At 45.9% G+C, this 14,233-nt stretch overlaps 1 protein-coding gene across 3 annotated transcripts in view; it reads right to left on the bottom strand.

Annotated features, from left to right (window-relative positions):
- Positions 1 to 14,233, bottom strand: part of PLXNC1 (plexin C1) — a 159,216-nt gene that overhangs the window by 112,453 nt on the left and 32,530 nt on the right. For all 3 annotated transcript variants that reach the window (XM_050747131.1, XM_050747132.1, XM_050747133.1), the window contains exons 3-4: positions 13,922 to 14,056; positions 9,006 to 9,106 (exon numbers count right to left, since the gene is read on the bottom strand). In XM_050747131.1, the coding sequence (XP_050603088.1) occupies positions 9,006 to 9,106; positions 13,922 to 14,056 (236 nt within the window). The remainder of the gene's footprint in view (positions 1 to 9,005; positions 9,107 to 13,921; positions 14,057 to 14,233) is intronic.

Raw genomic sequence — 14,233 nt, 5'->3', positions numbered from 1 at the left:
ACATGAAATCAGAGAATAGCCACCAAGTAGCTGACTCAGGAAGAGATGTGACATAAACTCACTCTTTACAAAACACACCAGAGGAAAGCGACCCAGGAAGGGTGGGGTGGGAGGCCGGGAGAGCCTTGGATTAACATGGTTCATCTTCCACATTGCCAGCGGGATAATCTTTTTAAAACACAAATATGGCACTGGAAGGCCTCTGCTTAAAACCCTGTCATGAGTTCCCAGCACCCGCTAGTAAGGTCCACCCTGAGAGCCCACCCAGCACCTCCATCCACTTCCTTCCTTCTAGAGCCAGTGCATAGAACTCCGTCTGCCAGTCTCTTCACAGACCTCTTACTGCGCTGGTTCTTCTGCCTGAAATGCCTCCTGACCACTCTTACCCTGGTGAAGGTCTACCCAGGCTTCAAGGCCCAATTTTAAGGCCACCTCCTCGTTGAAGCCTTTCCCAACCTCAGGGACAAGTAATGACTGCCTCCTTAGGCTTCCACCAAATGACAGTTGACACAACTTCATTGCCTACCAGGAGCCAGGCACTGGGCCTACGATGATGTACATTATGTGATTTAATTCTCTCAGCAAACCTCTGAGGCAGGTACTATTATTATTATGATTTTTGAGACAAGGTCTCGTTCTGTCACCCAGGCTGGAGTGCAATGGTACAATCACAGCTCACTGAAGCCTCAGCCTCCTATGTTCAAATAATCCTCCCACCTCAGCCTCCTGAGTAGCTGGGACCACAGGTGCACGCCACCACACCCAGCTAATTTTTGTATTTTTTGTAGAGACAGGGTTTCACCATGTTGCCCAGGCTGGTCTTGAACTCCTGGGTTCAAGCAATCCACCCGCCTCGTCCTCCCAAAGTGCCTGTAATCCCAGGATTATATGCCTGTAATCCCAGCACTTTTTGCAATACCTGACCAATTATAAATGCCACTTTATAGAAGAGGAGAAGTGGCAGAGATAAGACACTGGCAGGTCACACAAAGCCCAGATTCTATCCAAAGCAAAATGCATTTGGGACCTGATATGGTTTGGATTTGTGTCCCCACCCAAATCTCATGTTCAATTGTAATCCTCAATGTTGGAGGTGGGGCCTGGTGAAAGGTGATTGGATCATGAGGGTGGATCCTTCACGAATGGTTTAGCACCATCTCCTCAGTGCTGTTTTAATGATGGTAAGTGAGTTCTCTTGAGATCTGGTTGTTTAAAAGTGTGTGGCACCTCTCCCACCCCCCTTTCCTCCTGCTTCAGCCATGTAAGACATGCCCTGCTTTCCCTTCACCTTCTGCCATGATTGTAAGTTTCCTGAGGCCTCCCCAGAAGCTGAGCAGATGCCAGCATCATGCTTCCTGTACAGCCAGCAGAACCATGAGCCAACTAACCTCCTTCCTTTATAAATTACCCAGTCTCAGGTATTTCCTTATAGAAGTGCAAAAACAGACTAACACAAGACCTTTCCTCTGTCCTCATAGGCTGTCCTGCCCATGTTGCCAGCGTGGAAGTCAGCCCCCTGCATTTCCCATGCAGCCCAAACAGGCCACTCCTTCTACACTCCCTACTCAGTAACCGACACTTCTGTCCATCTGGTCACCCCAGCCAGATGCCTGCACTCCTTCCTCTGTAATCTCAACACCAGCTTCAGTGCAATAACTCACCCCAGTGAACACTCCGAGACTCAGCGCTGGTGTCTCTCAGAAGCCCTCCCACATTTGACTCAGGTGCCCATCTTCTGGGGTCTAACCTGGTGCCTAGCCCAGTGCCTGGGACACAGGAGGAATCAAGTGTATGCGTGGGTATCACTTGTTTGTTTTCTTCATGAAGACTGAGATCAAAGGAGAAAGGATACATCTTCCAGAAAAACAGTGGCCACCTTGAGATTTTATTTTTCATTTTATGGCCCTATTTTTAGTGTGTCAGACTCAAAGGGGAATCCAATTAATCACTAAGCCCTGTCAATTCTATCTTCCAAATAGCTCTCTAATCCACCCACTTCCTTCCCACACCACTACTATCACTCTAATTCAGTTCCTGGTCTCTTGCTGGTTTATAGCCACCTGCTAACTGATCTGCCAGCTCTTCTCAGTCCCCTCTGGTCCACCTTGCACCCCAGAGTTCTCGTTCTAAAACACTCATCTGATCTGGTCACACTTTTAATTAAAGCCCTGCAATGGCTCCCCAAGGTCCTTCCAACAAAATTCAAATTCTTTAATGTGACTTGCAGGACCTTCCCTTCATCTGCCTCTGCCTATCTTGACACCCTCATCTCCCAGCACCCCCCAGCTCTCCTGTATGCTTGTCCATACTGAGCTTCAGGCCAAGCTCGCCTGGCCTTTGTACAGCCTGATCCCTACACCAGCTTCCCCTGCCTCATCTTTACCTAGCTGATATCCCCCTACCCTTCAGGTTCTGATTAGATATCCCTTCCTCCAGGAAGCCTTCCTTGACCTGTTAAGTTTGGGTTAGGTATTTCTTATGTGCCCCCATGAAACCCTACAGTTCCCCTATGCTAGGCCTTATGACACTCTATTCATTCATCTCCTTTACTTATTGATAAGAGTGGATTATTGTTCCCAATTCTTCAATCCATCCTGTACTAGAATGACACACCCACACTACCTTTTTACCAGGTCACTTTGCAGAATCTTCCACTAGAGTAGGTGGAATATATTTCCCTACTCCATGGATATTGGGCTTGGCCATGCAGCTTGCTTTATCAATGGAATATTGGTCAGCATGATGTGAGCCAGGGCTTAGAGTATGTTGTCTAGTTTAGCTTGGTCTCTCATGCTACTTCTATCTGCCTTAAGAAGAGCATGTACAGAATGAAAAACATGGGAAACAGACCTGAACTCAACTTTCAGCTTGACATTGACCCCATCTTTCTTCCCATAGCTGACAGGCTGACCCATGAGCAAGAAAAACAAATGTAAACAAATCTTTGCTCTTTTAGACCACTAAGGATTTGGGGGTTGTTTGTTATACAGCATTACTAGAGCAGAAACCTAGCTGATACACATTATATCCCTCATTAGATTGCAAGCTCTATACAGACAAGAAAAAACTGTACCCAGAGCACTGAGCATAGGACTTAGCACACTGTTGTGCTTAAAAAATATTTGTGATTGGATGTAGGATTGAATGAATGAATGTTGGCCACTGATAAGTCTGCCTTCCCAGCTAGCATGCAAGTTCCTTAAAGCCAAGAATGGCATCCAATTTATCTCAATACCACCTAGCTATCTTATGCCCCAGATCAGACTCTCATTAGGTGTTCAATAAATATTTGTTGAAATTAAATAATTTTGGATTTTATGGGCTGGCTTGGGAGTCAATCCTTAATTTATGACATTGTTTCTATGGGAAAATGCATTCTGTATGCCAAACAAACTTGCAAATGAACTTTTGGAACCTCACCCGTTCATTGGTTCAGGATTGCCAGTTTTGTGGAAATTCGTAACTGAACACATGTGCTATGCTTTGCAATATGGGAGAAACTGAGAAACTGCTTCCAAACCCAAGATATTCAGCCTGCAAAAATTCACTTTCCACCCACACAGACAAATTCAGCACAGGTTGGATCTGAGGTTCCAACAATAAAATACTAGACTTTTTAGAGCTCATTGTTTATCTAATTGCTTTTTATCTGCTTGTACTGGATGCCTGTTTTTTTTTTTTTTTTTTTTTTTTTTTTGAGACGGAGTCTCACTCTGTCACTCAGGCTGGATCTTGGCTCACTGCAACCTCCGCCTCCTGGGTTCAAGTGATTCTCCTGCCTCAGCCTCCCGTGTTGCTGAGATTAACAGGCATGCACCACCACACCTGGCTAATTTTTGTATTTTTAGTAGAGACGGGGTTTCACCATGTTGGTCAGGCTGGTCTCAAACTCCTGATCTCAGGTGATCCACCTGCCTTAGCCCCCCAAAGTGTTGGGATTACAGGCGTGAGCCACCGTGCCCGGCCTGGATGCCTATTCTTAACATGGGATCAGAAGGAAGTGAAGATAGTTTTCTTGCCTCTCCCTACCATTCCACTTTCTAGACATGCATGCAAGAAAACTCAACCTTCTCAACAGAGAAAATAAATTATTTTTCTAAATAAATCCATGACATTTAAAATAAACACAGTGGGATGCTCTACCGTCGTAAGAAAACATCCCCCTTTAGAATTCCTAATTTTGAATGGTAAGGGGAGCTTCACATGAGTCACAGATCTGAGACTTAGTTTCATTTCATTGCAGGCCACAACCCAGGCTGTCTGAAACCAAGTGATCTGACGTGGCTGTGAGGCACCATCGCTCCATGACTTCAGAATGTCTTATAAGACTTAAGGCACAAGTCTCAACCCGCCATTGGTAGAGTTGACCAATCACTTAGTCTATCTCATTCATTTAACTTACGTTTTTTTGAGCACATTTCAATAAAGAGAGGTAGAGAAGTAAGGTCATTCCTAATAGCGATGGGCCATGAAGAAAATAAAACAGTAATGTCACTGTGAGTAAGGGGAGGATATTGAAGACTGGGTAGGCAGGTGCAGAGAGATGAGTGCTCTAGGACCAGATAGTCAAGAAAGAGTCTGCCATAGAAAGATGTGGGGAAGAATGCACTAGACTGAGGAAACAGCACATGCAAAGGCCCCAGGGCAGGAACATGCTTAGCATAGTCTTAAATCAGGATGTCTGGGGTTGAGTAAACAAAGGAGAGAATGGCATGAGAGGTCAGAGAAGTGGTGGAAGGCCAGATCATAGAAAGCCTGGTATGCAGGTCCTGGCAGCAAGGGAGTCAGACTGAGTTCTAAGATGGAAAGCCAGGGGAGGGTATTAAGCTGGGGAGTGACATAATCTGATTTGGATTTTAAATGAATCACTTTTCTTGGAGAGCACTGGGATAGGGGTGAGGGAGCAAGAGCAGAAGGAGGCTTTTGGCTGTGCATGGTGGCCCACGTCTCTAATCCTAACACTTCGGGAGGCCCAGGAAGGAGGATTGCTTGAGCTCAGGAGTTCAAGACCAGCCTGGGCAACATGGTGAAACCCTGTCTCTACAAAATACAAAAACAAACAAACAAACAAAACAAAACTGGGCGTGGTGGTGCACACCTGTGGTCCCAACTACTTGGGAGACTGCAGTGGAAGGAACACCTGAGCCTGGGGAGGTCAGGTTGTAGTGCGCTGTGATTGTACCACTGCACTCCAGCCTGGGTGACAGGATGAGACCCTGTCTCAAAACAAACAAACAAACAAACAGAAGACTATAACTCACAGCCAGTTATCAACAGAAGCCCCCATGTCTTCAACCTCTTCTCAGATTGTTCCTTTCACCTTCTCAATATTACTGAAACCAGCTCTCCCTCAAGGTCACAGCTTCCCCAGGCCCCTCTCAAGGTCTGGCTGCTTCCTCTCCCTCATCTAGGTGTCCTACTTGTGTCTTGCAGCCTCTTCTGGAAGATCCTTCTTCTCTCTTTCCAACACTTCCTCCCCAGCTTCGAAGCCCATGCTGTCAGCTCAAACCACCCCAGGTCCCTCCTCATTGTGATCATTACAGACCACTCCAGCCCTGGTCACTTCCCTTCGTTCCTTGAATATGTAGCTCCTCAATCTCTTGGTGACCACGATTTCCACATGGATGACGGAGCCATTTAGTACTCTGGTAACCACCTCAGTTCCTTGACCCCTCTCTGCCAATGATCTTGACAATCATATGGCAGACCCTGTCATTGCCAATAATGCCACCCATCCATGACCTCAATATCAAGCCCCCACAGTCCAATAATTCCCCTTTCCAATTCCCTAGTTCCAACAATTTTTTTTTTTTTTTTTTTGAAACAGGGTCTCACTTTGTCATCCAAGCTAGAAAGTAGAGGTGTCATCTCAGCTCACTGCAACTTCTGTCTCAGGGACTCAAGCAAGCCTCCCACCTTAACCTCCCGAGTAGCTGGGACCACAAGCACATACCACCACACCCAGCTAATGTTTGTATTTTTTGTAGAGATGGGGTCTTTGCCATGTTGCCCAGGCTGGTCTCAAACTCTTGGCCTCAAGGGATCCACCCGCTTTGGCCTCCCAAAAAGCTGGGATTACAGGTGTGAGTCACCGTGCCTGCCCCTAACAATCTTTAAACTCAACCTCAACTTCCAACATAGACCCTACCACCTTTTCATGTCCCTACCCCCATCAGGTCCTTACCTCCCTCCTTAGAGCCCAAGTGCCATCATTATATGAATCAACATCCACATCAATATCATCATCCATTCTTTACATGCTCCCTCAGCACCCTGGCCACTCTCTCCCTTCTTGATATATTTTCTGGCAAAGCCCCCAAACTGGCTAGAGCTAACTTTTCTGAGTCTACAGCTATACCACCAGAGCTGAATGCAGCTTGAGAAAGACAAAACCATGCTTACGGCTCTCACTTTAAACACAAGACCACCAACCTCAAGTGGGCCCTAATGCTGCCTGGCAACTATTCTATATTTCTCTACTCTGTTCTCTCTCCCAGTCTTCCAGTCCACTCCTTCTCTCTCTTTTCTCCTCAAACCTCCGGTGCTTCCTCCCCAACCTCACTCTCAATGGCCTTAGGCCACTGAAAATAATGTGAGCAATAGGAGAAGACAAAACACAGGGCTCTGCCACCTCCCCATGCTCAGGCCCAGATTCCCTATCACTGAGGGTGAGGGGCCAGTGCTCCTGTCTGAGGCTGGCCTCCCTGCTGGCACACCAAGTCATATTGTCTTCCACCTGCTGAAAGACAACAGTCCACAACCCTTCTCTCTCCTGTATCATCCATTTCTCCTTCTCTTCTGGAATTTTCCCAACAGCGCAGACATGCACTGTTATTTCATGCATTTTAAAAAGACAAAACAGGATGGGTGCAGTGGCTCACGCCTATAATCCCAGCACTTTGGGAGGCTGAGGTGGGCAGATCACCTGAGGTCAGGAGTTCGAGACCAGCCTGGCCAACATGGTGAAACCCCATCTCTACTAAAAATACAAAAATTAGTTGGGTGTGGTGGCACATGCCAGTAATCCCAGCTACTCGGGAGGCTGAGGCAGGAGAATCGGCTTGAACCTGGGAGGTGGAGGTTGCAGTGAGCCGAGATCATGCCACTGCACTCCAGCCTGGGAGACACGCTAGAGTCCGTCTCAGAAAAAAGAAAAAGAAAAAGAAAAAAAGAAAAAATTCTTTGGACTCTACTTACTCTTCCAGTGTCTGCTTCATTTTTTCAGCTGTCTTTCTCAGTAAAGCTTCTCTAAGCTGCCCCTGCTTAAGGTCTTATTTTCCCATTGTCTCTAGTGGATTTAGCGCCACTCCTAACAATGGCATTCCCAGCAGTCACCCACTGTCACCTGCTAAGTGCAATGGATCCATTCTTTTCTTCTCTTGCTTGACCTCTCAGCTGAATCTGACCCAGTGGATCGCTTCCTCCTCCTTTCTTTCCTTGGCTTCCAGGAGACCACCCTCTCCAGTTTTCCCTCTTCTCCTTCTGACTGCTCCCTCCTTATTTCTTGTTCTGTTTCCCCTCCTTCTCCCCAACCCCTAAACACCACAGCCCCTCAATGCTCAGTTCTCAAACTTCTCTCCTCAATCAACACTCACTCCTTCGTCTGGTCTTACGGCTTCTCTAAGTACCATCTAAAATCTAACAACTCCCAAATTCATATCACCAGCTTGGACATCTCCCACAGGCTCCAGAGCTGAGCTTGTTAATACGTTAGCTGCTAGCTCCATGTGGCTATTTAATCACCACCATCGTCGCCGCCATTATCGAATTGACTCCTGTGCACAGCTCTACAAATACAGACAGGGGTGCTACATAAATGAATGGATCTAAAAGATTATAGCAAGACTGCTCAGTGAGTGTGCAACAAATAAATCCCATTCGTGATCAGTGAATTATTCATGAGCATTTTTCTGGCCCTTGCTTCGTTTGTCTGCCAGTGACTCTGACGGAAACAGCCCGGTAAGGAAGCGTAGCAAATGGCAGGGGCAATTATTCCTCTTGCTGCAGCTCGAATTGTGCCTTCCCCCATGAACTCTTAATTAATTCCATCCCCATATTTTTGGTTTGTTTCCTAAACCTCTTGCTTGTATTGCATTTCCCCCTCTCCCTTCATTTCTCTTGGCTGCCTCACCGTTCAGTCCCCAATTCTCTTCCTCCTCTTTTCTAGTCCCAAACTGTCCCCTGGTTCAGCCTTCAGCATCTCTCCACCTGCTCTGCTCTTTCTTTTCCTTTTCACCTTTAAAAACTGAAAGCACCAAACTGACAGACACTGTTATGGGTTTTTTTTCGTTCTCTCTCTCTCTCTCTCTCTCCTGCCTGAGCTGCAGCGAAGGCTCTCTCCTCCTTTGCTTCTCCGGCAAGAGCCCCAGTACTGGGTTGCCATGGCGACGGCGAATCCAACCAGGCCGGGCCCAGGGACGCTAGGAAACTGCCATGGTGGGGAAGCAGCTCCGAGTCGCCCCTGAGCCTAGATGGGTCGTGAACATCGTCATTCCAGACCAGGCTGGGCAGATTCTGCCCGGAGACTGAGATTGTACATCAGGCCCACAGCTGCGCGGCGCATTAGGAGACGGCGCCATCAATAACGAGGCTTCTGCGGAGCGAACAGAATACATGACATGATGGGGATTCAACGGAAAAATTTTCAAACATCTCTATTCTTTTATCTTCTCGGAGGGGGGACCTTTTGCCTCTCTCTTGAGTCTTGGAGAACTCTGGAGAAAGTAAAAACCAAATCTGCCTGCTCTCGCCCGTTCTCCTGAAGGCCGCACACCTGCCCCTCCCGCCCCCAGCCTGGGGAGCCCCCCGGTCCAGTGATTGCATATCACGGACGCGGCTGGAAACATCTTGGAGAATTCATTAGGATTGCACAACGAGATTTTAGTCGAGGAAGACATCAGTTCCCTCAGGTCACTGGAATGGATCGTTAAAGTAGGGCAACAAGTGTTCTGCCGCATGACACTTTTTCGAAAATGCGAGTTGGTGAGAAAGAATTCAGGAGATACCTTTGTAGTGGATGGCACCAACCGCAGTGAGGGTCTGTGGCTGTTAAACACTCCGAACAGGATTTGTGTTTACTGCAGTTTGCAACACGAATTCTCCTCACCTAAAAAGAAAGAGGACAGTGGTTCAGACAGAATGATAAGCAACAGCAGCAAAACTACAACACCTTATCTAATGAAAGGCCAAAAAGAGCCTATTTATCAACTTGCACTCAAAACACCTTCATATTGGCACTGGGCAGTGGGTCTCAAGTTCTAGGACATGAAGTCCTTGTATGGAAATCACCTGGGGAGCTTTTGACAGTGCATATTCCCAGGCCTCTGCCCCAGAGACTCACTAAGTCTGGGGGCGGAGCCCAGGAATGTGTATTTTTTTCATTTAAAATATTTTTTTCTTAAAGACACAGGGTCTCACTATGTTGCCCAGGCTGGTTTTGAACTTCTGGGCTCAAGTGCTCCTCCCACCTCAGCCTCCCAAAAGTGCTGAGATTGCAGGCATGCACCACTGTGTCTGGCCAGGAATCTGTATTTTAAGAGCTCTCTCAGGTGAGTCTGACATGCAGTTGGGTTTCTGATCTGCTAACGATGATTTCCATAGGGATCATGGAATCAGGTTGCCTGGTTTTCATACAGAGACAGTCCATGTGTGGCCAATGGCATTTTGGAAATGAGCATTAGGGAACAGCAAAGGCTCTGTCCCAGGAGTGTCAGCAGGAGGTTGGCACTCAATGTGGAAATGAGGAGGACCAGGGACCAGGGCCTCCCACACCCCTGCCAGGGGCAGCGCCGTGACCTCAGCTACTGGCTTGCTTTGCTCACACCCCTCCAGTGGAGTTGAAAATAAAAGAAACAGGGGGAATAGTCAAATCACTTCCCTGTCCCTAGAGCTGCCTCTTGCTGTTGTCAGGAAACAGCAGCCCACAAAGAGGGCACCCCAGCTGGGCAGGCCCAGACATCTAGGCAGCCAGTCAGAGCCTCCAAGTAGGGCGGTCAGAGGCAGGGAGTAGCTGAACATCACACAGAGCATTTTCTGCAGGCAAAACCACACAGCAGGTAGTAAGGGAACTTGTGGAACTCATTATGCCAGGAAGTTGCACAAGCTATAGTATAAATAACCTCTTTAGCAGGTTAGAGAAATAAAGAGTTGTAGAAGGGGGCTCTCTATTTTCCTCTATTTTGTGAGGAAAACAGGGACTATCCTGAGGTGGATCCTTCAGTGCCAAGTTGACTCCATGGAGGATAACCATGCCCTTCCATTTCATAGTCCCCAACACTGCTGACAGATGCAGCCGGCAGCCCATGATCCTGAGCCAGAATTAACCAGAATGGAGGAAAGTATTTCCTGGTAGTTCACAAATGCCTCTGTAACACTGACGGATTTTAATAGTGTCACGCAATCTCTCTAACCTTGTTTCCTCATCTGTAAAATGGATCACGACTTCATGGGGTTATTATGAACCATTGTCTGACAGGTACTAAATGTTCAATAAGTATTGGTTACTGCTATTATGTAAGAAAAGGGTTCCATGATCCAGCAAACATGAAACCTTAGACTGAAAAAGCGAAACAGGTTTCCTTAGCACAGGGATTCTGACAGCCTTTGAATATGCTGAGCCCCACATATACTATTGCCCACATACACATATACTATTCCAGGAGGGGTATAGTAAGTAACAGCTGGTCATGGGACCACTTTTGCTCAGAGCATTCTGTGGAATATGGGTCTCCAGAACATTCTCTGAGAACTATTACTCAGTGTATTTAAACACACAAATATAACTCTGTATAAGAGGGAGGACACTGACCGGGCACGGTGGCTCACACCTGTAATCCCAGCACTTTGGGAGCCTGAGGTGGGAGGATCACTTCAGGCCCGGAGTTCAAGACCAGTCTGGCCAACCCTGTCTCTACTAAAGATACAAAACTTAGCTGGGCATAGTGGTGGGCACCTGTAATCCCAGCTAGTCGAGAGGCTGAGGCAGGAGAATCGCTTGAACTCAGGAGGTGGAGGTTGCAGTGAGCCGAGATCACACCACTGCACTCCAACCTGGGTGACAGAGTGAGACTCTGTTTAAAAAAAAAAAAAAAAAGAGAGAGACGGCCAGGCAAGGTGGCTCACGCCTGTAATCTCAGCACTTTGGGAGGCCAAGGTGGGTGGATCACCTGAGGTCAGGAGTTCGAGACCAGCCTGACCAGTATGGTGAAACCCCGTCTCTATTAAAACAAACAAACAAAAATTAGCCAGGCATGGTAGTGTGTGACTGTAGTTCCAGTTAATAGGGAGGCTGAGACGGGAGAATTGCTCAAACCCGTGGAGGCGGAGGTTGCAGTGAGCTAAGATTGTGCCACTGTACTCCAGCCTGGGTGACAAAGCAAGACTCCATCTCAAAAAAAAAAAAAAAAAGAGAGAGAGAGAGAGAGAGGGGACACTAAAAATACATTAGACCTGCTCTCTAATTTAATAACAGACCGTAATGACTATTCCACATAAATGCACACATCTCCATATGATTATTTTTAGCGGCCCCGTATCATACCATTTCATGGATATGCCATAGCTTATTAGTTTAGCTGTTCTTATCTCCCCAACAGCCTAGGAAAGAGCCTTCCTTGGGCTTTGTCTCTTACAGAGTTCAAATAATAGGATCTCTAGCAGTAATCCTCAGTGAAGAATGCAGGGCTAACCAGCTTTGATGCCCAGTCAAAAACTCTCCCTAGGACTTCAGGCTTTGAATGACCAGAGGCTAGAACTTTTTGCTTTCTAGAAAGTGGGAACCCATCAACTACTGGTGGCTTTTCACAGTGGTTCCCAGCCTAGGGTCCTGAGTTCTAGGGTTCCATTACTATCCATGAAGGAAGTAATGGGGGCTTATGAGCTATTTGCAATATTTCAAAAAACTGAATGGAAAAACATGCACGGATTAAGCAAGATATCAAATTTCTTTGCTTTGGGTTGAAATTTTATCAGCTCCATGTGGAAGCGCAGTCAGGACTCTGACCAGCAATTTTGAGATGCCCTTGATAAATAAACCCTGGGAATGGGAACCGTTACTTAATATGTGCAGTTTGTTGGGTAGACAAAGGTCTTTCAAAGATGGGATCCCCAGGGAAGACACATAATACAAAGTGTCTGAATGGTGAAGCAAATTGGCATAGGAGATTCTACATGGTGAAGGACTGGTTTACAAGCTCTGTGGAAAGATGTGGCCATCTCAATGCGCTCATTTTGATACAACTGACTTTTCAATGTGCAAAGAACGATATCATCTTTATAAGAATACCAGAAACTACAAATTGCTTGGACATCTTATCTGTGACTCAAAAAGCACATGCAGATGGCTGTCATTGCTATTCTTCTTAGAATGACTGAAAGAAAAAGAATGGAAAACCAGGGGTGGGCTGAGAGTATCTGTTACATCCATTATAGAATTATGTAAGTCTCAATTACCTTCTTTGCACTTTCCATGTTCAAATGGTCATGGGTCAAAACCACTGAGCCAGGGAATGTCCAGTTTTCACAAATTTTGGATTTAATACCATGTATCACGGGCTTTAGAATCAGGGTTGAGTTTTTGTCTTAGCCCTGCAAAGGCTAACCTACAAATATATACATACATATCTATCTATATATATAGATATATAGATATTCTTTAACAAGTTATTTAACCTCTCCAAGTCTTAGATTCTTCATATAAAACAAGGGTAACTATCTCATTAAATTAAAAACACATTTCTTTTTCTTCTTCTTCTTCTCTTTTCTTTTTTGAGACAGAGTCTCACTCTGTTGCCCAGGCTGGGGTGCAGTGGTGATGTCAGCTCACTACAACCTCCACCTCCTGGTTTCAAGCGATTCTTGTCCTTCAGCCTCCCAAGTAGCTGGGATTATAGGCATGCACCACCACACCCAGCTAATTGTTTGTATTTTTAGTGAAGATGGGTTTTCATCATGTTGCCCAGGGTGGTCTTGAACTTCTGAACTCAGGTGATCTCCGCCTTGGCTTCCCAAAGTGCTAGGATTATAGGCGTGAGCCACCATGCCCAGCCTTTTTTTTTTTTTTTTTTTTTCTTTTTTTTTGTGTGAGGCGGTGTCTTGCTCTGTCACCCAGGCTAGGGTACAGTGGTTTGATCATGGCTCACTGCAGCCTTAAACTCCAGGCCTCAAGGGATCCTCCCACCTCAGCCTCCCAAAGTGCTGGGATAACAGGCATGAGCCACTATGCGCAGTCAGTAACACATTTCATTAACACTGTTTTCTACACTTGTGTGTATGTGTATGTACATAATTCTGTGCATCTAGACAGAGATCGTGCAAAGAACAGTGACTAATACATAGTAGAGACTCACTAACAATTAGTTTCTTTTCTCCTTCCCTTGGTGAAATCACTTGGTAAAGATGAAGGAAATATAAAAATATATTACTTTTATTTCAGTAAACAGAAGGAAAAGAAAAGCCAAAACAGCAAGATAAATGAAGAGGAGGGGGAGGGTTAGTACCATATATTTCCTGGTTCATGAATGTGTATGAGACTGTGGCCTGATATTAACCCCAAATTCCAAAGCCAGTCCCATTGGGTAGATTCATAAATGCATCTAACCGTTCAGTGCCCACACAATAAATGTGTAAATTCAGTTACCTTGCTGATTATGTGCCCATTTGCAAGCACACCCTCCTCTGAAAACCTTAGCACTGGAAATACAGCCAATAATAAAATTGTCTAAATAGATAATATTTCTTGCTTACTTACTGACAGTCAGTAAGGTTTTTAATTCCGTGCCTGTGAACCACTGCGGGTCTCCTCGAAGCCTAGGGCACTGCTTAAACTCTGTAGTCCAAAGTAAAAGCTTTGCTACTAGATAATGACATCGATTAAACCATTTTTATTCATAAATCAGAAGCAATAACTAGTATTTCTACCTACCTCTTTCCCAGCTGTTAGATAAATGTAGATATTCTTCACAGGATGAGGAACAAGTTTGTAGAAAACAGGTGTCTCTTCTTTAATTTCATAGATAACCTCTGGACAATTTGAAGTCAAATTCTCACCAAGAATAACCTATTTTTTTTTTCAAAAAGAGAAACATGATTTCTATTTAATACTTCTTTTCTTTTTTTTTGAGACGGAGTCTCGCTCTGTCACCAGGCTAGAGTGTAGTGGCACGATCTTGGCTCACTGCAACCTCTGCCTCCCAAGTTCAAGCGATTCCACTGCCTCAGCCTCCCGAGTAGCTGG

The sequence above is a fragment of the Macaca thibetana genome, chromosome 11, assembly GCF_024542745.1.
Source record: "Macaca thibetana thibetana isolate TM-01 chromosome 11, ASM2454274v1, whole genome shotgun sequence".
In the NCBI taxonomy this organism is placed as follows: domain Eukaryota; kingdom Metazoa; phylum Chordata; class Mammalia; order Primates; family Cercopithecidae; genus Macaca; species Macaca thibetana.
This window is presented reverse-complemented; position numbering and strand designations above follow the sequence as displayed.